At 39.1% G+C, this 27199-nt stretch overlaps 1 protein-coding gene across 6 annotated transcripts in view; it reads right to left on the bottom strand.

The window, feature by feature from the left end:
• Positions 1–22443, bottom strand: part of atxn2 (ataxin 2) — a 104967-nt gene extending 82524 nt beyond the window's left edge. For 3 of the 6 annotated variants that reach the window (XM_043715671.1, XM_043715672.1, XM_043715674.1), the window contains exons 1-2: positions 22036–22442; positions 1495–1531 (exon numbers count right to left, since the gene is read on the bottom strand). In XM_043715671.1, coding sequence (XP_043571606.1) covers positions 1495–1531; positions 22036–22136 — 138 coding nt within the window. In that variant the 5' untranslated portion in view covers positions 22137–22442. Of the gene's footprint in view, positions 1–1494; positions 1532–22035 lie in introns of all 6 variants that reach the window. The other 3 variants (XM_043715673.1, XM_043715675.1, XM_043715670.1) reach the window with 2 other exon arrangements.
• Between the last annotated feature and the right edge of the window lie 4756 nt (positions 22444–27199).

Here is a 27199-nt window from a genome sequence, read left to right as displayed (position 1 = left end):
GCCGTTCCTTCATCAGATGGTTGTGGAGGGCACAATTGTCAGACACAATTTATAGCAAAAGTTTACAGTGTGATTTTATACATTGGTAGGGCAGCACGGTGGCACAGTGGTTAGCATTGCTGCCTCACAGCACCAGAGACTCGGGTTCAATTCCCGCCTCAGGCAACTCTGTGTGGAGTTTGCACATTCTCCCCGTGTCTGTTTCCTCCGGGTACTCCGGTTTCCTCCCACAGTCCAAAAATGTGCAGGTTAGGTGAATTGGCTGTGCTAAATTGCCCATTAGGTGGAGGGGCAAATGTAGGGTTGCTCTTCAGAAGGTCAGTGTGGACTTGTTGGGCCACAGGGTCTGTTTCCGCACTGTAAAGTAATCTAAAGAATAATACCTTAATTGTTTGTTGAGGCTTTCATCTGTTAGAATACTATGATAGTTTCACTTCTTTTAAGTGTAAATCACAAAAACTTTTTAAAAAAAAGTTGCACTCTCCGGTTAACTGTAACAATGGGTATTAGCTAGACAATATGTTGAAGACAATAGCTAACTATTGTCTAGTTAACCTGAGAGTGCAACTTTTTAAAAAAAGTTTTTGTGATTTACACTTAAAAGTGAAACTATCATAGCATTCTAACAGATGAAAGCCTCAACAAACAATTAAGGTATTATTCAATGTATAATTTCAGTTACATCACAATGTAAACTTTTGCTATAAATTCTGTGTCTGACAATTGTGCCCTCCACAACCACCTGAAGGAGCGACACTCCGAACGCTAGTATACTTCCAATTAAACCTGTTGGACTATAACCTGGTGTTGTGATTGTTAACTAAATCTATATTGGTTGTCACATTCAGCTAAATTAAAAACTGAACTGAAGACAAAATAAATAAGGTGCCAAATGCAGCTACATGACTTAGGACCTGATGTTTGCTTTGATGAAGAAAACTATTAAAGCTTTCAATGCTTGTACATTTCTTAGCTCCTTTCTAAAACTGAACGGCAAAATACTCACACAGGAACAACACCCTCTGCTGGATATTGGTAGACAGATTTTTGTTGCACATGGCAACCAATGCAAGTTTACTAATTACAAGACAAAAAAAATTGAAACAAAGGGTTGGAGACACTCTGATCTGGCAGTGTCTTGGGAGAGAGAAACAGCTAACAATTTGAGCCCAATGATTTGTCTTCATAACACCACACAAGACAACAAAATGCTACTTCACTGAAGATCATAGCAAAGTCATATTTTGGATTCCAATCATTTACAGCTTCTACAAATACAAAAAAAACTGAATAGAATTAATTCAGCATGACAAGTTTTTATTTAAGTTACTAGCATGGCAGTAGAAGTGTTCATAACAAGTAGAGTCAAAAAAATGTTCAATATTAAGTAATTAATCAACTTTTAGTGATGTGCCTCAAAATGCTAAACGTACTTAGCAGGTAGCAAAAATGTATTAAATTTAATAAAATTTATATGCAAAACTTTGTACTTACAGTAGACTGTGGAGGTCCCTTCCCACTGCTGCGTCCTCTGGAACAACATTACATTCACATTAGGATTTAAAGCATTATCAAGGCAGTATAATAATATTCTAAAATGTCTTGAAACCAGATCTGAACAGTTCAAATATTATCAGATATCACTTTCTCAAAATATCTCTTACATCAGGAAAAGGTCTGCACATATTTATATTCTAATAAATGCCTCTGCATTCACAAAAGATTTTTTTTATAAATGTGCACTCTCAGACATGATAGTAAGAGCAGCCATTCTCACCAGTTTAATTCAAGCCAACATGATCGATTATAATAATCATACTAATTAACTTGAATAGATTTGAACACTATAACCTTGTGATATTCAAGCTGAAACTCAAACAAAATCTTGGACAGACCACTTTATAAATACTTGCATTAAGTTACATGATTTTATTACTCATTTGCAGAATAGGGACATTGCTGATACCTTCCATATGCAGATGCCCAGAGGATGCTGGTGGTGAGCTGCCTTCTTCAACTGCAGTCTATGTTGTGAAATAATCTCAACACTGTAGGACAGTTCAGCATGTTGGCCTAACAGCAACAAAATTACAGCAGCATTTGTCTAGGGAAGGACAATGTGTTGCCTCCTCATCACCACTTGGAAATAATTTTTTCATTTGTTTGTTACCCTAAGTGAAAGTTGTAGGTTTGGTGTATGCTGCCAGAGAAATCTTGGGGACCTGTAACAAGATGTACTGCACATAGCATATTCTGCAACCAGAATTCATTGCATTTGGGACCTAGTGGGTTATTGGACCGTTGCTTTGTCTTTGATAGCACTGGTCTTTGAAGTATTTTTGCAGCTGCAACCACCCAAACAAGTGAATTAGCTTGTGCCTTGTCAGAAATAAAGGAGCTTAAATGGCAAGTCATTTGCTGCAGCACATCTAGTCTTTGATCTAATTTAAAGCAGAATACTGTGAATGGTAGATATCTGAAATAAAAATGTTGGAAATACTCGGGTCAGACACTATGGGGAAAGAGTTAATATTTCAAGTTGATGCTCTTTTACCAAAACTGGAAAAATTAAAGATAAATAGATTTTGAGCATGTGGTGGTGTGATAATGACAAAAATGAGGTTATGTAATAGAGCAGAAGAAAAACTAATTGAATGATAGTTGGTTTTCCAGGGACAAGGAGTAATTACAGGGCAAGGAAAGAAACTAAAATCTGTCCAGTGCAAGCTTGTTTTGAGCTGGAAGTGAAACAGTAAAAAAAGATGCAAATGAAAAAGGAAGGGAGATTAAAAATTTAAAATAGAGTTTAATGTCTGAAATTGTTGAATTTAGTGTTGGGTCTAGAAGGCTATAAATGTCTAAAAGATGTTGCTCAAGCGTACAGTGTGCTTCACTGGAAAATACAGCAGGTTAAGGACACATGTCAATATGAGAGCAAGGAGGACAACAAAATGACAGGCAATCAGAAGCTCTAGCTCATTTACAGAGAACTATATTTGATCTCTCCATTGTAGAGACGACCACATTTAAAGTAGTGAATACAATCAGCTAAACTGGATACACATGCAAATCCCTACTTTGCCTGGAAAGTATGTTTAGGTCAAATGTTGAGGAGAAAGGAGATACAGGTCGTTCTGCTATAACGCGTGTTTCGTCAGAGCAAATTGGTTATAATGCGACTGACGAATTGTGAACGCTGTTTGGATAACGAACTTTCTACTTAATGGGTATAGTGATTTTTATTAGCATTCTTCTATAATGGTTTTCCATAGCACGATTTTCTATACTGAGAGTTTACTGAGGAACACAACTGTTGTGTTATAGCAGAACGACCTTTAGAATAGTTGATGACATATTACCTGCATTTTTTTAACATGTTTTGGTTTTCCTCCCAGTTTTACTTTCTAACACATTAGCATACATTCATTTCACCATTTCTTTTAGTTGTAGAGGACCAACTCTTCTGTCTTTCAACCACAACTGTCGCCCACTGTCTACCACCAGCCTTTTGTCTACATCCCACCCACGCCTTGCTTGAAAATTGTTTCCCAATTCTGATGTAAGGTCACTGGTCTAAAATCTAAATTTGCATGTAATCTAATGGTCTCAGCATTTATAGGATTGATTTTTTTTTGTCACTGGTGACCCTAGAATGTTGACAATGTGAGATTTGACACAAGTAATACCACCAATTGTCAGGTGGAGATGTTTATTATTTGGCACTGTGACCCAAATGTCACCAGTCACTCAGCTGTTGTTCCTTCTGCAATTGGACTTAGGCTGCTTAATTTTCTGGAGGAAATGTGAACTAGACTGAGCAAAGTACAATCAGCAGCAAGCAACACACACCTGACCTGGAGAAGTCATTAATGCAGCTGTTTAAAATAGACAGGCCATAAGACAAAGAACTCCTGCAGCCAAGACAATTAGCCATTCCAACAATCACAACCATCTTACCTTATACCAAGTATAATTCCAGTCAGTGCAGTTTTCCCTAAGATCCTCATTTACCTCAGTTCCTGAAAGCCATGGTCAGCTAAATACAGTCTTTTAACATCAAAGGCAGTCATTCTCACTTCTGGACCTTGAGTCCATATCCATGCTTGGACTAAGGTTGTAATGAGGCCATGTGTAATCAGTGCAGTGGACAGTGATATTTCTAAAAATTGTAACACTGAAATGTACAGAATGTTGCATTAAGTCACTGCATTAGAAAATTACTGCCTTTTTCCAGTTTCATGGATGGTCCAAAATATATTGAAAGCAGTGAGATTGATTTTTGGTCTCAAGGAATCAAGAGAAATGGAGAGTGAGAAAAGTGGAATGGAGGCAGAAAATCAGTAAGATTGTATAGAATGGTAGAGGAGACTCAAGGGGCCGCATGTCCTACCCTTGCTTCTATTTATATTTTGATGACCTTGTTCTTCTAGCACAATTTACAGTGTGTGTCATGGTTCAATCCCCATGGCATTACAAATTCAATATAAGCTGTGATGTGGGAAGGTACTAAGCATAGGTCAGATCCCTCCCCAAAGGAAGGTGTATGGAACACCAAAATGCTATTCATAGGTTACATTTCAAAGAAAATTTGTTTGCGAAGAGTGGATTGTTGGCAAGGCCAGCATTTATCTCCTATTCAAAATCGAGAAGCTGGTGACGGGTTGCCTTCTTTCACTGGTGCAGTCTATATGGCAATGTTTCTTAAAATGGGCTCACAGTGAGGAGAAGAAATTAAGTGTTGAAAATTGTTGTGGTCTGTCAATGAGAATGGAGTATTGGGGCTGGGTGGTGGGAGGGACAAGAACAGAAGCGTAGGAGTGAAAGGTGACGAAGGCTATAAGAAAGGTGGGACTGTTAGAGAGGGAGCAGAGCTGGTATAAATTCAACACAGCTCCATGCTGGTCACTTATGCCTTGGAGTTCACAACTTTGCAAACAATCCCCTCCCCCTACTTGGGGAAGCCCTGCCATATGGTGCATATGCAACCACAGCACTGAAATGAACAAAGTCCAGGAATCAAGCAGACTGTTTTGTCCTGAATGGTATCAAGCTTATGTCTGAACCTGCAATTTCCAAGTCAAGTGGGATCTACTACATCATACTCAACTATTTGCAGATGGCTTTGACTTTCAAGAGTTGAGTATTTGCAGCAAAATGACCAGCCATTGAACTGTTCTATAGATACATTATTTACATTGCTGGCCAACAGTGACTCTCCTCCCTGGATGTTGATAGAGTGTGCACATGCGTACGTGTACATGCGCATGTGGGGTTGGGTTAAGCAACTGTCGTATTGTTAAACATTAAGAGGGGAGGGCTATATTCGCTCTTACTGAAGACTGTCATAGTTTGATACTTGTCTAGCATGAATATTACTTGTCACTTCAGGGCCCAAGTATAAATATTGCCCACATCTTGCTCACACAAACAAATACTGCTTCAGTATCACAGGAGTTGTGAATACCTGTAGTAAAGAACACTGACGATCACGAAAAAAAAGTTACACAGTCCTACAGCACAGAAAAAGATCTTTCATCTATCCATTTTGCACTGGTCATAAGCACCAAACTCTAATCTCACTTTCTCGCACTTCGCCATAGATAGTGAGTCATACAGCACAGAAACAGACCTTTTTGGGCAAATCATCCATGCCAACAAAGTTTGCCAAACTAAACTAGTCCCACTTGCCTGCATTGCCCCCTGTCGCTCTATACCTTTCCTGTACTTATCCGAATGTCTTTTGACTGTTTGTAATTGTACCTGTATTTACCACTTCTTGTGGCAGTTCATTCCACACACGAGCTATTAAATCTTTCTCCTCTCACCTTAAAATTATGCGCTCTACTTTTTAACTCGCCAATCAGAGGGAAAATACTTTTTGCTGTTCAAGCTTATCTATGCCCATGATTTTATAAACCTTGATAAGGTCACCCCTCAACCTTCTCCACTCCAATGAAAAAGGTCCAAGCCAATTCAGCTTCACCTTATAACTCAAACCTTCCAGTCTCAATGAAATCCTTTTAAATCTTTTCTGCACCCTCTCCAATTTAATATCATCCTTCCTATAGCAAGCCGACCAGAACTGTACACAGTACTCCAAAAGTGGTCTCAGACATCCTGTACAACCACAACATGACATCCCAAATCCTAAGCACAATGGTACAAGAGCAATGAAGGCAAGCCTTGTATGCCTTGGCATCACAAGTGGACACCTAAATGCAAAGGAATCGCGATTGTCCAGCATGCAATTATCGGAATTTCAGATTATCTGGCAAGATCGCAGGGTCCCAATGCTTGGCTAAACCGTATTATCCAGCATTTGATTATCTGACAAAATACACCCCCCGACCGTGTCATTCGGATAATTGATGTTCCTCTGTAATTCTTAAATGTTATGAGAGTTTCTACTTCTACTAAATATTACCAAGCAGAGAGTTTCAGATTCCCATGACCCTCTGGGTGAAAAGAAAAACTGTTGTCACATTCCCTCACCTTGAATGTATGCCTCCGGTCACTGATCCCTCCACCAAGGTGAAAAGGTGCTTCCTATCTACACTGTTCAAAATTTTATATAACTCAATCTTGCAACCCCTCAATCTCCTCTGTTCCAAGGAAAACAATCCCAGTCTATCCAATCTCTATTCGTAACTAATGCTCTCCAACACAGCCAACATCCTGATAAACGTCATAGAGTCATTGAGATGTACAGCACGGAAACAGACCCTTTAGTCCAACTTGTCCACACCAACCAGCTATCCCAACTCAATCTAGTCCCACCTGCCAGCAGCTGGCCCATATCCCTCCAAACCCTTCCTATTCATATACCCATCCAAATGCATTTTAAATGTTGCAATTGTACTTGCCTCCACCACTTCCTCTGGCATCTTATTCCATACACGCATCACCCTCTGCATGAAAAAGTTGCCCCTTAGGTCTCTTTTATATTTTTCCCCTCTCACCCTAAACCTATGCCCTCTAGTTCTGGACTCCCCCATCCCAGGGAAAAAGACTTTGTCTATTTATTCTATCCATGCCCCTTAATTTTATAAACCTCTATAAGGTCATCCCTCAGCATCCGACGCTCCAGGGAAGATAGTCCCAGCCTATTCAACCTCTCCCTATAGCTCAAGTCCTCCAACCCTGGCAACAGCCTTGCAAATCTTTCATGAACCCTTTCAACTTTCACAACCCCTTTCAACTTTCACAACATCTCTCCAATAGGAAGGAGACCAGAATTACATGCAATGTTCCAACAGTACCCTAACCAATGTCCGTACAGCCACTGCATGACCTCCCAACTCCTGTACTCAACATTCTGACCAATAAAGGAAAGCATACGTCTTCTTCACTATCCTATCCTATCTACCTGAGACTCCACTTTCAAGGAGCTATGAACCTGCACTCCAAGGTCTCTTTGTTCAGCAACACTCCCTAGGACCTTACCATTAAGTGTATAAGTCCTGCTAAGATGTGCTTTCCCAAAACACAGCACCTCACATTTATTTAAATTAACTCCATCTAACACCTCTCAGCCCACTGGTCCATCTGATCAAGATCCCGTTATAATCTGAGGTACCCCCTCCTTCATTGTCCACTACACCTCCAATTTTGGTGTCATCTGCAAACTTACTAACTATACCTCTTATGCTCACATTCGGATGATTTATATAAATGATTAAAAGTGGTGGATCCAGCAGCAATCCTTGTGGCACTCCACTGGTCACAGGCCTCCGCCACCACCCTATCTTCTACCTTTAAGCTAGTTCTGCATCCAAGTGGCTAGTTCTCCCTGTATTCCATGAGATCTAACCTTGCTAACCATGGGGGACCTTGTCGAACGCCTTACTGAAGTCCATATAGATCACATCTAGCAGTCTGCCCTCATCAATCCTCTTTGTTACTTCTTCAATAATATCCTCTGCACCAATCACATCCCTCCTACAATGTGAATTCCATAACTGCACACAATATCTGTAAACCAACCAACGTTTTATCCAGTTCCAGCATAACCTCCCTGCTCTTAAACTCAGCATAGCTAATAAAGGCAAGGATCCTGAAGGTTTATGCCCGAAACATTGATTTTCCTGCTCCTCAGATGCTGCCTGACCTGCTGTGCTTTTGCGCCACTCTTTTCAACTTTGACTTCTCCAAAATCTGCAGTCCTCACTCACTCCAAGTATCCCAAGTGCCTTACTTACTAGTTTATCTACCTGTCTCACTACCTTACAGGTCCAGTGGACATGACATAGAGATCTGTCTGACAATCGGTGCAATCCCAGGCCCTACCATTCACGTATTCCTTTTCCTTGCTTGTCTTGCCCATGGATATCAGCTCACATTTATCCAGATTGAATTCTATTTGCCACTCATGAGCTAATCATACCAGCCTCTTTGTATCATCCTGCAATCTAAGGATATCGTCCTCACTATTTTCATGCTACTGATTTTTGTATCATCTGCAAGCTTTCTGATCAACTGTTTCACAAGGGCTTCCAGTCACAAAACCATTCTTCAAACCCTCATCCTCTACTTCTTGCCATTCAACCAATTTTGGATCCAATTAGCCAAATTTACTTGGATCTCATGGGTTCTTACATTCGCTATCAATCTTCCTGGGGGCATCTTTTCAAAAGCCTGTGGAAGTCTAAGTGGATTATGTCACATCTGACCTTACATTGGATAGATTATTAAAAAACAGCTGAAGATGTCTGGCCATGGGACATTACCCCAAGCTCTTGTGGTGCAGTGTCCCTACCTCTGTACAATGAGACCCAGGGTTTAAGTTCCACTTGCTCGAGAGGTGCTTCATTAACATCTCCAAATAGGCTGGTTAGAAAATATCAATCCTAAGGAGGTACTGCAAAGTCCTGGGGTTGAAACAGCTGGCCTCCAATAACTATAACTATTTCCCTTTGTGCTAAGTATGATCACCCAACAGAGAGTTTTCCTGCCAATTCCTGACCTCAATCTTGCTTGAGCTTTGTTCCTACACTCGATCAAATATTGCTTTGACAGAAGCAACCATTCTTATTTTAACTCTAGAATTCAGCACTTCTGTTTATATTTGAGCGAAGACTGCAATAAGATTTGGAGTATGACACTGGCAGAATGCAAAGTGAGCATGTTATTACTGACCAAGTAATAGCACTGTCGATGATATCTTCCATCATTGATTGACAGCAGACTGAAAATGGTAATTGGCCAGTTTGTACTTTTCATACTTCCTCTCTCTAGGACATACCAAGGCAACTTTCCACATCGTTGGGTGGATATCCATGCTTTGTCTGTATTGGAACAGCTTGCCTTAATTCCAAACAACCATTGTTCACAATTTCATCTGAGAACATTATTTAGTTCTAGACATTCAAAAGCAAATAAACTGATTTTGGATTAAAAACAGAAAATACTGGAGAAATGCAGATGGTTTAATGGCATCTGTAGAGACAGAAATAAGAGTTAAACTTTCACGTCGGATATCATCCTTCGTTAGATTAGTGAGTCATGTTGTTCTTGAAATGTTAACTCTTCCTCTCTGCAGATGCTGCCAGACCTGCCAAGTTTCTCCAGCATTTTCCATTTTCATTTCAGATTATCATTCATAGCACGATCATATTTTTGTTGTTTTGAGCATTCAATGAAATTGTTTGAACTTAGGTCTTTAAAGCAAAGCATAACCATACACCTAAGAAGGTGCAGCTTATGCAAGAGGGATGGTGGGGGTGGGAGGTGAATAGTTGGAGATTTGCATTTAGGTAGCACTTTTCATTATCACAATTAATTCCAAATCAATTCTCAACCAAGTAGATAATTTTGAAGTGTAGTCACCATTATAATGTAGGACACATGGCCAACAAATTTCCACAAACAGCAATTCAATAATGACCATGCAATCTCAGGGGCAAACTGAGGCAAAAATATTGATCAAGAAATCATGGATAAATTTCCTGTTCCTAAATTTGCATAATGGAATATTTTACATTCACCTGAGGGGGCAGATGGGACTCAGTTTAATGTTAGCACTCTAATTACTCAGCAGAACTGCAGTATTCAGCTTGAGCACAAAAATCTAGATTAACATCAAGTTCAGGCCATGAGAGTTTCACTATTACACCCCTGATTTAGGGTCCTCTAATATATTATGACCTAGAACATCTACACATGCAGCAAAACTGAGGCAGCTGAATGTCAAAACCAGCAAGTAGGAAAAACATGCGTGGAGGCAGACAGCATATTAAAGCTAGTCAGCATTTATGGTACCAGTTGATATTAAAATGTAATTGTTACTCTGCTTGTTGAACGGAATATTGCTTATTTTACACAGTGAAGATGGAGTACAACAAATAGATAGGCAATGACATAACATTAGTAAATTTAACATTCTGGAACTCCTATAACTACATCAAATGAGCATTATAAAGTATGATACCAAGCCACATACCAACAGGAGGTGAAATTGGCAAATCAGGTTTAAAAGACTAAGGTTTTAAGGAGTATCTTAAGGAAGGAAAGCAAAGGAGAGAGGTGGGAAGGTATAAAAAGAGAATTCCAGATCTTGGGACTGAGGCAATTCAAGATAAAGTGACAAAGAGATGAACTAAAAAGGATGTAACAACTGAAATGCAAAACAGGCCAAAACTAGAGATGCACAGAAACCTCAGAGCTGTGGAGCTGGAGATTACAGAAACTCAGATAAGGCCATCAACGAATGTGAAAACAATGATGAGAATGTTAAACGTTAAGGTGTTGCTTGATCAGGAGCCAACACAAGTCAGCAACCACAGATCACAGGAGAATGGAAGAGAGTTAAGATGAGGTAGCAGAATTTTGATCAATTTGAAGTTCATGGAGAATAGCATACATGAATGACTGCCCATGGCATCAAGGAGGGCTAGGCAAACTGGAGTCAATGGAAATCGAAGTATGATTTTTCGCTGCTTGGAATCATACTTTGCACAAAGAAAGATGGTAGTGTTTGGTGGAAGTCAATCACCTCAGCCCCGAGCTATCCATACAGCTGTTCCACTGGGCCATGGGCACTACTGTGTCATAAGCAGCTTCATCAATGATCTTCCCTCCATCATAACGATGAAATGGGGATGTTCACTGATAATTGCATAACGTTATTTATTTGCAGACAGTTCCATAAAGATATACCAGGATGTTGCTGGGACTGGAGGGTTTGGATTATAAGGAGGGCTGGATATGCTGGGACTTTTTTCACTGCAGCTTAGGAGTTTGAGGGGATGACCTTAAAAGGCTTATAAAATCATAAGGTGAATAACAAAGGCAGTTTTCCTTGGTGCTGGTGGCGGGGTTCCCCCACAACAGGGCATACTTTAAAAGGTGAGACAAAAAATATTTAAAAAGGACCTGAGGGGCAATTTTTCTCTCAGTGTGGTTTGTATGTGGACTGTACAGCCAGAGGAGGAGGTAGATCCAGGTACAGTTACAATATTTAAAAAGACATTTGGACAGGTACAGGAATAGGAAAGGTTGAGAGAGATATGGGCCAAACACAGGCAAGTGTGACGAGCTTAGTTTGGGAACTTTGGTCAGCATGGACAAGTTGGACCATAGCGTCTGTTTCCATTCTGCATGACACTATGATTCAATATTAAGCACCACAATTCAAATACTGAAGTAATCCATGCCCACATAAAGCAAGACCTGAACAACATCCAGGCTTTGGATGATACCTCTCAATACCATTTACACAAATCAAGTGCCACTGATCATCGCCAGCATAAATCTAACTATCAAATTCTTGGGATTCAAAATATTAAATGCCCCAATATCAACATTTGGGTTGGCTACCGTTTACCATTAGCTACAAAAGCTGGTCAGTTGCTCGGGATTCACAGTAAACAAATCTTTCTCCCCAATGCCTGTTCACCACCTACAAGGTACAAGTCAGGCAGATGATGGAATAATCTACTTATACCAGGATGAGTGCAGCTCTAACAACACTCATGCAGCTTAACTCTGTCCAGAACAAAGCATCTCACTTCATTCCCCTCAAGCTCCATCCACCTTCAAAATGCACTCCCTTCATCACCAATGCACTGGCAGCAGCGTGCATCACCTATAAGATGCACTTTAGTAACTCAGCAAGGCTACTCCAGCAACTACAAGGACAAGCAGAGATGCACGGGACCGCCACCTGCAAGATCCACTTCAAGGCACACAGCGCCCTGACTTGGAATGTCATTCCTTCACTGTTGGGTTGAAATCCTGGAACTTCCTAGCTGCATTACTGATGCCCTTACACTACAAGGACTCAATGGTTCAAAAAGACTGCTCACCAGCTTCTACATCAGAACATTTAGGAATGGGCAATAATTGCAGGCAAACCCAGAAATACCCATATCCCTGAAACAACTAAGAAAGCTAGGAGTGCATTGGTGTAGTTGAGTCTGGTTGAGATACAAATGAATATTTTAATAACAGCTGAGCTAAAGCAGAGAAAGCTTACAAAGTTGAACTAGGCAGCCTTAATGATGGAATGAATTTAAATTCAATTGCTTATTCAGGTATACAAAAATGAGATCAAGATTGGGACAAACTGGCTTAGTCTTAAACTGTTGCCAGAGAGGGGGATGGAGTCAGTATCTAAGAAGCGAAGGTTTCAGTCTCCGCTGTATCTAATTGGGAGAAATGGCACCTTTAAGTTTATTCAAACAGTGATGCATCAGAACATAGTCTTTTCCCTCAAATTGGAGACTGCAGAAGTAGAAATCATTAATGTCATTCTATTCTTATATGATCAATTAAGTTACTGCTATATGGTCTGGATCTCAACTATTAAATAATCTGAACTCAATTAACTGTTAACTTACATAACTGCACACTGACTGTTAATTAAAGCAAGAACAGGCAAACAAGAACAGAGCACTGCATTAAATAACAGCTGGTTGAAGCAAGATAGAAGAGAGCTCAGGTTATGTCATGAACTCTAGCTGACGCAAAGGTATGCATGCAAGAAAAGTCAGAGTATGAATGACAGATTGCACAAAAATAGTAAATCAGAACAAGTTAACAACACTACACTGCTGTCAAGTGTCTGGCACCAGATTATAGTAACTTTGATTCTGTTAATTATTGCTTCAATAATGTGTATAATTGAATTTGCTAACATTAAAATAAACCCAACTTCCATTTCAGTTTATAGCTCCAAAAATGAAAAATACAAAACCTGGGCTCAGAAATGATTTACAAGGATGTTGCCAGGGTTGGAGCATTTGAGGGGCAGAACAGGTTGGGGCTGTTTTCCCTGGAGCGTCAGAGGCTGAGGGGTGACCTTATAGAGGTTTACAAAATTATGAGGGGCACGGATAGGGTAAATAAGCAAAGTCTTTTCCCTGGGGTCGGGGAGTCCAGAACTATAGGACATAGGTTTAGGGTGAAAGGGGAAATGTATAAGAGAGACCTAAGGGGCAACTTTTTCCATGCAGAGTGTGGTACATGTATGGAATGAGCTGCCAGAGGAAGTGGTGGAGGCTGGTACAATTGCAACGTTTAAGAGGCATTTGGATGGGTATATGAATAGGAAGGGTTTGAAGGGATATGGGCCAGGTGCTGGCAGGTGGGACTAGATTGAATTGGGATATGTGGTTGGCATGGACGGGTTGGACCAAAGGGTCTGTTTCCATGCTGTACATCTCTATGACTCTGACTCTATATCCGCCTGTTAAATACTAATGTCTATTCTACCTTAAAAAGGGAGGATAAAAAGCTAAAACAGTATATTCACAATTTATTAAAAATTAAAAAGAAAATTCTACAGTACAACTTAATGTCTGTTTCCATGTCTTATTTTTGTCAGGCATAATTTATATTCCTATGTTCAGTTTTGGTTAACAATCTCACTAAATGACAGAGAGGCACAACAAAGATTCAGAGAAATGCTACTATACAGATACCTACAGGGAGGTCTTTGTCACCATGGTACGATTAGAAAGTTTGATCTTTTTAATTTAGGAATTAACATTTGATTTCGATCTTTAATATTAATTAGTATACCTTTTTTAATGTAAAATAATTGTTGAAATTAGATGAATTAAGAACATTTGAACAAATTGCATGCAATTACAAAAGCATTAAATCAAGTTAAATTCCTTATTGCAAAGGATTAACCACCTTTGCAACAGTTTGCTAAGATCATGCAGTTGTTACAGATTTGCTGCAGATGTTTGGAAAGGTAGTTAAAGAAAACACCAGCTATCATCAATACTGGAGTTTATTCAATGGAGCACTGCACAGGATATTTCACAGTCCCAGGCATCCTGCGAATGCATTTTGATAGTCTTCAAAGAACGTGAGGTTTCTATTCTCCCTGAATTGGCCTAGATTTTTTCCATCATATCTCAGGCCACATGTTCATTCATAGGTGGTGGCAATGGTACACAATGCTCAATTACATCAGGATGGCACAGGGCAAACTCAAGTAGAACATCTGTCATTTGTTCTTAAACTCTGCTTAATCAACAAGCCAGTCTTCTTTAAAGAAATTGTTTCTGGCACAATCTTACAAAGCAAAGAACAAAATTAACTTAATGTATATGTTAACATCCTCAAAAGTAATTCTGATGAGAAAAGTCAAATCCAAAGCTATACAATTCAAGTAGCCAAGAAAGCAAGACAACCAAACATACAGCACAAACTCTTATATGCAGAAAGACAAGCAGCTTACTTGACAATTTATAGGAGACTGGACAATTGTAACCCTGCTGGCAATTCGTAAGCCACTAATTAAAATATATCATGCAAGTGGGTATTATAATTGAAAGGTACCTGAATTTTCATGATTCAATATGTTAGTTCATTAAATTACTACTGCACTAGTAAGTTATTTTTCTTGCTGTGTATTTTAATTACTAATTCAGAAAAGTATTATACAACATTATCCTTTAGGTACGAGACATTTTCTTTTCCAAGTTAGGATAGCAAGTCCCAAGAGTTTAATATATGTGAGAGCTCCCCAGATGTGTCAACACAGTCAGCATGTTCCCAAAGAAAAGGTGGGAAGCCACTACAATGTACAATACTGCAGTTAAATGCTCAAAGTTATAAGAATCTGACACCAATAAAGTAAACTCAAAGTACTGCATTATGAAAATGTTGAAATAATTTGAAAATGTTTGCAAATTTGGAACCACAGTTATACAGCACAGAAACAGACCCTCTGTGGACCAACTCATCCATGCTGGTCAGATGTCTTAAACTAGCCCCAATTATCAGCATTTGTCCCAAAGTTCTCTAAACTCTTCCTGTTCAAGTACCCATCTAGATGCCTTTGAAATGGTGTAACTGCACCCACTTCCACTATCACCACCATACATGCACCACCCTCTGCCTGAAAAAGCTGCTCAAGTCTCTTTTAAATCTTTCCCCTCTCACCTTAAACCTATGCCCTCTAGTTTTGGACTCCCCTACACTGAGAAACATAGGCTATTCACCCTAGCCATGACCCCTGAGGATTTTATAAACCTCTATAAAGGTCACCCCTTAGCCTCTAACGCTACGTTTGAGGGGGGGGGGGGGGGTGTACACCACCCTATTCAGCCTGTCCAGTCCTTCCAATTCCGGCAACCTCCTTTAATTGAGGTGTGCACGTGCGGGCAGGGAGGGGTTTGAATGCAGTATTCTAAATGTGATTGCCTTCACCAATGCCCTGTGCAGCTGCAACATAACCTCCCAATTCTTGTATTCAATGCACTGACTAAGCAGGTTTGCCAAACATCTTCAGCACTCTATCCACCTGCAACTTCACGTTCAACAAACTATGCAGACCACGTTTGGTCTGGCAACAACCCCCAGAGCCCTACAATTAACTGCATATGTTTTGCCTTGGCTTGCCTTACCAAAATCAACACCTCACATTTATCTAAATTAAACCAACTCTGCCACTCCTCTGTCCACTGGCTCATCTGATCAAGGTCCCATTGTACACAGATAACCTTCTTCACTGTCCACTACATCAATTTTGGTGTCATCTGTAAACTTAGTAATAATACCTCCCACTTTACTATCCAAATCATTTCTATGATGAAAAGCAGTGGACCCACTACCAATCTTTGCAGCATACCACATGTCACAGGCCTCCAGTACAAAATGCAACCCTCTGCCACCACCCTCTATCTTCTACCTTCAAGCCAATTTGGTATCCAATTGGCTAGCAACCCGGGATTATGTGATCGAACCTTTTAACCGGTCTACCATGCAGAATCTTGTCTAACACCTGAAGTCCATATAGATGTCTACCTCCCTGCCTCCATCAATCTCCTTTGTCACCTCTTCAAAAAAACTCAAGTTAGACTTGATTTCCCATGTATCAAGTCATGTTGACTATCTCTAATCAGTCCTTGCCTTTCCAAATGCACACAAATCCTGTCCAACAACTTGCCTACCACTGACATCAGGCTCACCAGTCCATTATTTCAATGCCACCTCCAGCCTTTCAGCACCTCACCCGAATCAACATAATCTAAAACAAATGTCTTGTTCCTAATATACATAAAATTCAAAAGCAATTTTTAATTTAACTTTGGCATTCAATGTACTCGGAATTACACAAACTTTAGAAGTGCTTTTTATGTTCAAGTTTCTAATCATTTATTTGTATACCACTGAACATTACATCTTCTGAGAGATTAGTGAAATTTGGCAGCATTTTAGAATGGACCTTTTTTAAAAAAAATTCAAATATTAACATTAAAAAGAGTATCCTGGCGTAGTTTTATTGATATAACCGAAAATGAGTTATTCACAGAAAAGCATTTTAATTCAATATGCAAGTGACCTGATTGTACTGAAAACAACTGAAAATCTATTCCAAATCATTTAAATCTAGCTGCACTGGTATATAGTTGTAAATTTAATTGTCTGTTGAAAAAGGTTACATTTTAAGAGCCTCAAATATCCATGAATGGCATAATTAGCAGAAACTCATCCCAATTATTCATTCCATTTGATATTGTTGAGCTCTCAATTCAATTTTTTTTAAAAATAATACTTATGCTGGACATACTTTCCTTTTAAAATTCCACAATCTTTTGCACTGGTTAGCTGATTTCAGGTGACTTCCACTGAATAAAAGCACAATCCAGCAAAGAAATTCCAGTCCACACTTTTCCTTAAATCCCACTAATGAAAAAAAAGCTCATACTGCCTTAATGGCTCATACCATCTTGAACAGCTGCTAGGTTGTCTAAGGTTCAGGTGGACAGCAGATTTACTTTCAACATTCTGCAATAAATTTTGAGGTTTATTTGGCAAACTGAAGATTCCAGCCAGACTTTTTTTGTACTGATATCACACAAGTAATCAGACTTGAATTATCAAAGAACGCAGGTTGTGTAAATACTGGTTAAAATCTGAGCTCAGTTAGTGGAATAAAACTTCCCAGAAAAATCAAAAACTTTAGAAGTGAAAAGGGAATTAATTTGTTTCCAAATTAATACAAATTCAAATATTTTCTCACAATTTTGGGGATGGGACTGAAGCAGAAAACAGGGAAAAACATGTCAATATCTACAGCTAGAGTGTTAAATTTACTAGCTACACTTGTGGAAATGACAAGTTAATTTTTAGTAAATAGATAAGTTACCTTTAGTGGTTTTAACTCCACAAGCCCTGGTGTCAGTCCTCTTTCCACACACTTTACTATCAACACATCAGCTTGCTGCATGTATTTTATAGGAGAAAGTGAGGACTGCAGATGCTGGAGTACCAGAGTAGAAAAATATGGTGCTGGAAAAACACAGCAGGTCAGGCAGCATTCGAGGAGCAGGAGAATCAACATTTCGGGCATAAGCCCTTCTTCAGGAATCCTGAAGGGCTTATGCCCAAATGGCGATTCTCCTGCTCCTGCTGTGTTTTTCCAGCACCACATTTTTCAACTGCATGTATTTTATAGAATTTACAAAACAATCTATGCTTATAAAAAATTGTTTCTTTTTTATCATTTATTTATACTAGCTTCAATAAAATTATTTTTTTTAAACCAGTAACTAAAAATTTAGGTAGGTCAGTGACCAATGCTGTAGTTGGAAAGAATTCTCTCTCTTCAAGAAACTACAGGTTGGGCAAAATAGGAAAATTCTACTGACTAGCATCTTACCTCATTACTTTCTAGAGTGCAACTAAACTTTATCAATAAGTGCTCAGATCTTGTGACCAGTGCTGATAATGAATGGTCTCACTTCTGGACTCCTATATAAAAGCTAACTGATGACCTTCTCACCCAATGGTATCCACCTACCATTCTATAATGAATATTCAATATTTATTACTTCAGGATTCTACTGAAGGGTAGAATGTCTTCTGGAATATAATGAAATACCAAGGGATGGGAGGAACGAGAAAAGTGCTATGAAAGATCTAGATGTTGGAGAAAAGTCATCAAATTTAATTCCACATCTTTTGGATTAATCTTATACAGTTAGTTTAACTAGGCTATGATTCTGAGAGTTACCAAGTGAATAGCAGTTTGAAGACTACCCCAAGCTCTACATTTATCCTGACCAATTCTTCAGGATCCTAACTATATTGCTGATCCCTGGATCAGCATTGATAATGAAGTGTGAAATCAAGTAGGCAACAAATTCACCTTGAACTACAAATATACTGGAAGACACTTGTCAAAGATGTAGTAACAAAGTAGATTTTAGGGTCCACTATAACATTACTAGCCACTGGACAACCTGAGGAAGAATCTGAATTAAAATTCAAGAGGAATACAAAGGATCAAGGAATCTTCTGTACATTTCTATCTCCCCAAACCATCTTATCACCAAAATTCATCCAGGCCCAGCTCCATACATAACTTGCATGTATAATCACTGTCAGCACTGCTTCTCCTTCTCAGCGTAATTATGATGAACTTTAAATCTAAAAACCATGTCTTTTAACAATTTTGCTAGTAAAGCCAAGAAAAGAGCTCAGGACTTCCCAAATTTCTTTACAACCATTTAAATACTGAGAGTTTTATGATATAGAAAATTAAGTAAATACTTCTAATCAGAAGATTGCAGATTTTGCAGATAGTAAGAGATCCAGGCATTCCATGCAAACAATTCATAAAGAATTGTTTCAAAGTTAGAAAATTTGAAAAGGGAGGTATAAAATAAAAATGTACAATTTCCAAATTACTGTTGAAGGTAGATAATCTGAGTAGCAGCCCTACAACACAGGAACATTCACTGCACTCTAAAATTGTTGAGTGAAATAGTCAATGACCAATGGATACACAACAGATTTGACACAAGCACTGCTGGAAAGACCAAGCCACTTAGCATAAATCTGGCCGTAAATTCCTAATCTATGTACCTCTCAGAAAAATGCCCCCAACTGTAGCAGAAATTCATAAAGTAGACCATGCTATTGCTTATTATCAAATTGTGTATAAATGGATAATTGTTATGCTTGGATCAGGAATTCTATGAAACTGGAGTGAACCAACAGCTGCACCTAAGCCAAACAAAAAAAGCATAAGGACAGTATACCAAAAGGAGATTATTATACATTGTTTCAAATCAAACAAGCAGGATTTAAAACATTTTCTTGCCCTGACTGAAAGGACCAACATGAAAATGATCTTTCGCAGTCATTTCCAATCTCTAATGAGCAGTTGGAATGTAATGGAGCTATGATAATCGGAGAAAAGATTTTGAGGATGCAAGAGAAAGAGATCTGTCCTGGAAGTTAGCAAAATACTACTTTTCACCTGGTTACAGTGTGAAAGAGAAACCAAATTGGAAAAATAATTTTGATAGTCTTTATTCAATGTTAACTTGCATACTTCTCAGCCAGGAAATATCAAATTCAAGACATACTCCAGACATTTGGCCGCGTAGAAGGCTGACTTATATATATAGTAGCGTGAATTATTGAAGTTGGAATTCTTTAGATAAATTAAACTGAAACCAGCTGTTCTCCATACAAAATGATAGAAATATATGGTCAAGCATCAAGACTGATTAATTGATAATTTAACTTCTAGATTCTTTGGCTATCTACAGACTGGTTGCCATATTTTCTTACATTAGTGACATATTTAAAAAGTGCACTTCATTAGCTTTGAAGTGTTTTAGGCACTCTGACATTGTGAAAAACACAAAATAAATTGGTTTTCTATCTCATCCACTTTCTCCTGGCTAAATATAAATTTCTAAACAGAAAAGTGCATAAGCACTGATTTACCAAATGCTTATGATTTATGTTGACAGTAGTTCTAATTTGAACAGCGCCAAAAGGCTCAATATGGGGATTATGAGCTTAGCTTTTAAACCTACGATATCGAAGGTGGCCCAAAGGGATACTGGAAGATCAAGTAACTCAAAGGAGATATGCAGGTTGAAGATGAATTGTGAACTAGTGTCAAATCAGGCACTTATTCGTTTTACCATCTGAAAGGAAAATTATTGCACAAGTTTAAATTATTATCAACTCCACCTTGGTTACAGATCCCATGATTTAAATTTTAAAAATGTGAAAACAGAACCAAAACTCTTCAATTCTTTGAAGCAAAGCTATTTACAGTATATTACATCTTGAAAAGTTAGAATGTGTTTAGTTTAACAGCACCGAAGCAAATATTTTTGATGAAATGCTTAAGAAAAACATTTCCACATGTTTGGGCATGTATAGTTAAACTCATTCACCTTGACATGGTCATAAAATTCCTACAGTGTGGAAGCAAGTTATTTGACTCAGAGTCCACACTGACCCGCTGAAGAGCATCCCACCCAGACCTACCCCCTCTACCCTTTCCCTGTAACCCTGCATTTCCCATGACTAATTCATCTAGCCTGCACATCCCTCGACACCATGGGTAATTTAGCATGGTCAATCCACCTAACGTGCACATCTTTGGACAAAAGCGATCAATGAAAGCATTACAATGCCAAACAAGTTTTAAAATTGTCAAACAGATCAGTATCTTTAAACATAAACCTAACAAAACTGTTGTCATCATTCCAGAATTGGAAGGTATATAACAGTAGCTGTAAGAAACAAAATACTTGCAACTTTCACAATTAATTTTAAGCACTTAACATTTTCAAGTGGATTAACTTACTTAGTTCAAAGTGCTATGTAATTACTAGTCAAAACACTGGTATTATTTATGCAGAAAGGGTTAAGCCATTTAGTAAAAAGGAAACCAAAACCAATGTTAAGCATGATTCAAATGCCAGGTCATCAACTCTTGCAACACAAGGGCTGAAGCATACACAAACTTATTTTTCATAATGCCATTAAAGTATATGTTCTGTTCAATTTAAACTGTTAATTAAAGGATAATTAGATTTAATTTTACAATATTCTGTAAAATGTCCACACTGTAATGAATTGTGACAATGCTGTACACACAAGGAACAATTTTTTTTTACAGAAAGCTTAATTTTCCTCACGCATAGCAGTCAATCTCACTAAAACAGTACAGTATGCAACATATAACACATTGTTCTCTTGAATATAATCATTCTGATTTGAATGTCACATCATAACTCTTTCATTATTGACGAGTTACAAGGAGCTTTGAAATTCCCAATGCGATCTTGGTTTAAGAGTAATATATTATTGTTCAGCATTTCAATGTTCACGCCTAACATATTTGGTGACAACATTTAAACCTTGAAAAAGTTTTTTTATAATGAGACTGAAAAAAAATGTAAAGGTCTTAGATACTTTGAATACTGATGTATACTACCTAACGGATTTCCCTACAGGAATGTATCATCTTTCGACATTTGTTAATCTATATCCCTTTAATGGTGGTATTTTGAAAGCCGCCCGTCTATGGCTTCGGACGCGTAGGCCGCATCCCCCATTTGGGCATTAACCCACTGGAAGACGGGGCCCGAGCGCAAGGCCCGGACGCTGTTCGTTGCGTTTCTCGGTAACGCCGGGGCCCGGCATATTGAAGGGTAAAGGTGGGCCCATTAGTGACAGAAGGCCGCCTCCAGGGCCTCGGGCTAAAGTTGGACCAATAGAGAGAGAGGAGAGAAGGACAGACAGAGAGAGACCGTTTATTACCTGCCGCCGGACTGTCTCCCTCCACCGCCAGCTCCAGTTGCTGCTCCACCAGTGCCGATGCCGCCGCCGGGCTTTCGGCTGTTGGACTGCTTCATGGACATGATGGTGGGCGATGATGGTGATGGGGGAGGGCAGGGGGTGGGAAAGAGATACCGCTTCCAGTCACTTCAAACCCCTGAACAGAAGAAGGTCCGGTCCGGTCCGGCCCGGCATCCACAACACCAGTGAAACCCCCCCTTTCCCCACCCCCGCCGAGGAACAAGAAGAACGTCGTATGGGACAGGGAGAGCGGGTACAGCCGCCGTATCGCCTGTCCGGGCCTCAGTTAGCGCCGCAGCGCCCGTTGCTATCACAAACCTTCGGCCGCCACCAACAACACGGCGAACGGACGAGAGTGGGGGGAGGGGCAGAGAGGGGCGGGGAAACAGGATCCGGGCACGCCGGCGTGTGCGCGCGCACCCACCGGCCGGCGCATTCACATCTCTCCCTGGCAACGCGGTTGATCACCCCTTCCCCCACTACACCAAGTCAGCCGGCCTTCCATCAGCAGACCCATCATCCCTCACTACAGCTAGGAGAACGGCCAGGGTGGAGAATGGAGGAAAATGTGAGGTTTACGACGAGAGTTTTTTTTATTCCCTTTATTGTTGTCATGCTCATTCGCACCCACCCCCGTCCTTTCTGACCTTTGACCTCTCCGAGGAGAGCGGAGGTTTATTTTGCTGCTGAGGAGTGCGGGAGAATGACACGTGACGGACGGGGTGGTTGGTGGCTTTGTCAACCCTCAGATGGCCAGAGCAGTGAACAGTACCGTGTCTAATTAACCAAGTTCATCTTTTACTTGTGATCGTGATCTTTGGACATCGCTCTCCGTCTCATTCTTTCATAAGAAGCGTCGCTATTTCCTTCTAGTCTCACTGAGCGAGCTTTAGCTTATTATCCTTAACACTTTTCATACACACAATGTGCATTTAAATAGCACCTTTCACAATAGGCTAGCTCAAAGCATGCAGTGATATATTGTGGCAGCCATTTAAACACAGCAGTTTTCCACAGACATGATAATAACTAAATAATATATTTACGTTATGACAAGAGATAAATAATTGCTCGACTAACCAGAATAACGTGTGCTTTACTTCAAAATAACACCGTGGGATATTTTATAATTACCCTGAAAAGACACATGGGGTCTCCGTTTCTTGTTTATCTGAAATGTAGCATAATTGACAATGTAGGATTCCTTGTGTACTGTGCTGCAGTGTCGGGTTTTTAATTTTTTTATGTCAAGTTCTGCAGCGAGAAAGTACATCCAATCTCTTGACTCAAAGGCAAGAGTGCTACAACTGAAGGGAAATGGGTAAATTGAAAATATTTTAATTCTTTTGCAATTGTAAATAAACATGGGTAATTTGGTGCAAGGAAAATGTAGGTAATTGTTTTGATTGACATTTATGTATTAACAAGGGAAAAAAACTCATCTATACTATATAATTGGTTGGGTACATAATAATTTAGGCATACACAATTAAAAAAAAATCATGCTTCAAGTATTACATTTTTGCCCACAGAGTGAACTTGTCAATTGTCACGTTGCAAGCATCCCTTGTATTCCATTTTTGAAGCCATTTTTCACATTTGAATAATTTAGTTAAATAACTAATTGTGCTAATTTGTTATATTAAAAACATCAGAAGTTACAATGAACTCTCAATCTACACTCTTCAAATTGGTCCATTCCCACCTCCCTTTTTTTTATAAAAGAATTATTCTCAGGACAAAGTTGATGCCAAAAGGTTGCATTTATTGGGTGTGTTCCATACCACTGAATGGCATGCAAGGTCAATTCAGGAGAACATATACACCTTTAAGTTTCATGGTGGACTATATAAGGTCAAGTGAAATAACATTGTCATGAAATATCATTGATCTAAACTGCAAATTTTTTTCTCTCTACAGTTGTATGACCTACTGAGTACTTGCATAATTTTCTGGTTTTAAGCCAGATTTCCAAAGTTGGTTTTAGTTTTGGAGTGGTTGACTGATAGCTGTCTAAAAAAGGTTATATGAGCCAAACTATTACAAATTAGCAATTATCATGGCTTTTTAAACTGCAAATCAGATACTAAATTCAACTTTTCACTTCTCACTTCAAATTTATAGAGATTATAAGACTAGAGCAATCATTTTGATCCAGGATTAACCATACAATTTTTTTTTTACAATTTATTTTAATAACGATGTTACTTCAAAGTACCAATCACAATTGCGTAACATGTTTATACAAAAACTGGAAAAATTATATTTGCAGAAAATAAGTATTTACATTTACCCATAATGCTGCTGGAATGGTGTACGTATCCTTGCTGTCTTCTCAAATTTCCCTCTGACCTCTTCTCTTATAGATTATAGAACAATACATCGTAGAACAGGCCCTCGATGTTGCGTCGACCTGTGAACTAATCTAAGCTCATGCCCTACACTATCAAGTCATCTTCCATGTGCTTATCTAAGGACTGTTTAAATCTCCCTAATGTGGCTGAGTTAACTACATTGGCAGGCAGGGCATTCCACACTCTTACCACTCTGAGTAAAGAATCTGCCTCTGACATCAGTCTTAAATCTTTCATCCCTCAATTTGTAATTATGCCCCCTCATACAAGCTGACGTAATCCTGGTCTCCTACTTTAAGATGCTGCTTAAAATTGATCTCCTCCATTTGACTACCTATCCTAACAGCTCCTACATTGGTGGCTATCATTCATTCTAGTTTAGAATATTTAACTGTTTCAGATTTTCAATTACTTGACCTATACACTCTCCATTTTTGATTTTCCTTTCCTGGATTACTTTCTACCTCCAGAAATTTGCAACAATGAGAACCCAGTAATTCCTACCTGTATCCAGATCATCTTCCTTCTCGTTTAATAACTCTATTCCCATTCCCCAGTTTCTCTGTTCCAGTAGCTCCAAATAATTTACCATTCCACAGCAATGATTCAGAAATAAAATCCTGTTTCCTCAGTTGGGAATTCTCACTGTTTCTGCCATGGTAGACAGGACCCGAAACTAAGTCTTTCCTTTTCTGTTTATGTCCTCAGTCCCCTCCCACTTAATAGAATCATGATCAGACTTCTTAGTCTAATTTTCACCTGTGCCAATTCTTGCTTTCAACAGGTGACCTTATTCTGCACCCCCTTCCAGCATAGTCTCACCTAATGTGTCTACCCTTCGTCTCTCTCCTTTTTCTGAATGGATCATTCCTTAATGACACCGCTTTATTCTTTACATTCCTATCGCTTGCAATACCTCCTTCACATTTTCCCATTCTCACACCATCACAAGGCATAGGAGCAGAAGTAGACCTTTAAGCCGAGAGTCTTTCCCACAATTCACCTAAGACTGCTCTGCCATTCAATGAGATTATGGCTCCAAGTACTCCTTTTAATTTATAAATACATCATCCAATCTAGAATGGTACAGTTGCTTCTACACAGATCTGAAGACACCATATATATGCATAGTCCAATCTCAATTGCTTGCCAATTCAATATCCTTGTTCCACCCTGGCTTCTCCGCTTCAGTTGCATAAGCCAACATAAACTCAAGAAACCATCTGCAACATTGACTTTAATAATTTCTAATTTAAGCTCTCATCTCTTCAGCAGGAATTGCAGACAATGTTGGATGGGTGTACCAACAATCCAGGGGATGGAGAAAATGTGGTTTGTATTTGTGACTAGAAACCTCTAATGGAACACATTACTGGCTCGAAGCCTACAAGTTTTGTGTGTTCCCACTTCTATTTGCCTCAGCCTCCACTTAATCACATGATCTATAAGAAACACCTGTTTTTCTTTACAAAGCTATTTGACATATTTGTATTGATGCCTAGTTGTTTTAAAAACTTGGGTTATTGTTTACCAACCATATTCTGGTAGCATAAAAAAATTATTGCAGCAGGGAATTCATAATTCCAGAGCAATTCAAATAAGCATAACTAATTTCAGTTGTTGGAATTAAGCAATTTGCTTGTGATACTAGTACGAGGACATGAATTTTTTCGGTTAGTTCAGAATTTTATTTCAGAATATGCATTTAACAGTTGAATTTGCTCAAAGAATTACATCAATACATTAAAAATCTGAGAGTCTTGTCAAATTGAAGTAAATCAGTGATAATAGTTCTATCTACAATCATAAACTGAAACATTTTTATTTAGCTTAAACTGGTATGCAAACATACTCAACGTGAACAGCTTGCATTTCTAAAGTCTTTAGTGCATTAAGTTTCTCAAGTGATATCAAATAAAACTGGACACCAAGTTGCAGAAAGATATTAGAGCAGATGAAGTTTGAGCAAAAAGGTAGTGTTAAAAATCATCCTATTCAAGAAAGCTAGTGAGGCTGCGTTTATTGAGAAAATTCCAGAACTTGGGGTCTAGATAATTAAATGCAAGACTGCCAGTTATGGATTGATCAAAATCAGTGATTCACACAAACAGAATCACTGTTTGTTTGGGCGGCATGGTGGCACAGTAGTTAGCACTGCTGCCTCACAGCGCCAGAGACCCGGGTTCAGTTCCGCCTCAGGCAACTGACTGTGTGGAGTTTGCACATTCTCCTCGTGTCTGTGTAGGTTTCCCACAGGTGCTCCGGTTTCCTCCCACAGTCTAAAGATGTGCAGGTCAGGTGAATTGGCTATGCTAAATTGCCCGTAGTGTTAGGTAAGGGGTAAATGTAGGTGTATGGGTGGGTTGCGCTTCGACGGGGCGGTGTGGACTTGTTGGGCCGAAGGGCCTGTTTCCACACTGTAAGTAATCTAATCTAATCTAAAACTAGAACTGGAGAAGTGTACCCGTGAGGTTTGAAAGGCCAGAAAGAATTACAGGGATGAGGTGCAACTCAAAGAGCTATTTGAAAACAAAATGTGAATTTTAAAATCAGAGTCTTGCTAGTTCAGGAGATAAGTCATTACACAATGTGATGGGTCAACAGGACTTGTTATGATTAAGTTTACAAGCAGCAAAATTTTGGACAAGGTCCCATTTATGGTGCATTCTCTATGTAAGACCAATCAAGAGAGCACTAAATAGTCAAAGCTAAAAGTAGAAAGGTATAGAGCAAGCTTTCAGCAGATGAGCTGAGAGTTGTGTGGAAATAGG

This window comes from Chiloscyllium plagiosum, chromosome 25, assembly GCF_004010195.1.
Source record: "Chiloscyllium plagiosum isolate BGI_BamShark_2017 chromosome 25, ASM401019v2, whole genome shotgun sequence".
Classification (NCBI taxonomy): Eukaryota; Metazoa; Chordata; class Chondrichthyes; order Orectolobiformes; family Hemiscylliidae; genus Chiloscyllium; species Chiloscyllium plagiosum.
The sequence above is the reverse complement of the archived record's forward strand: the minus strand, read 5'-3'. Positions and strand labels throughout refer to the sequence as shown.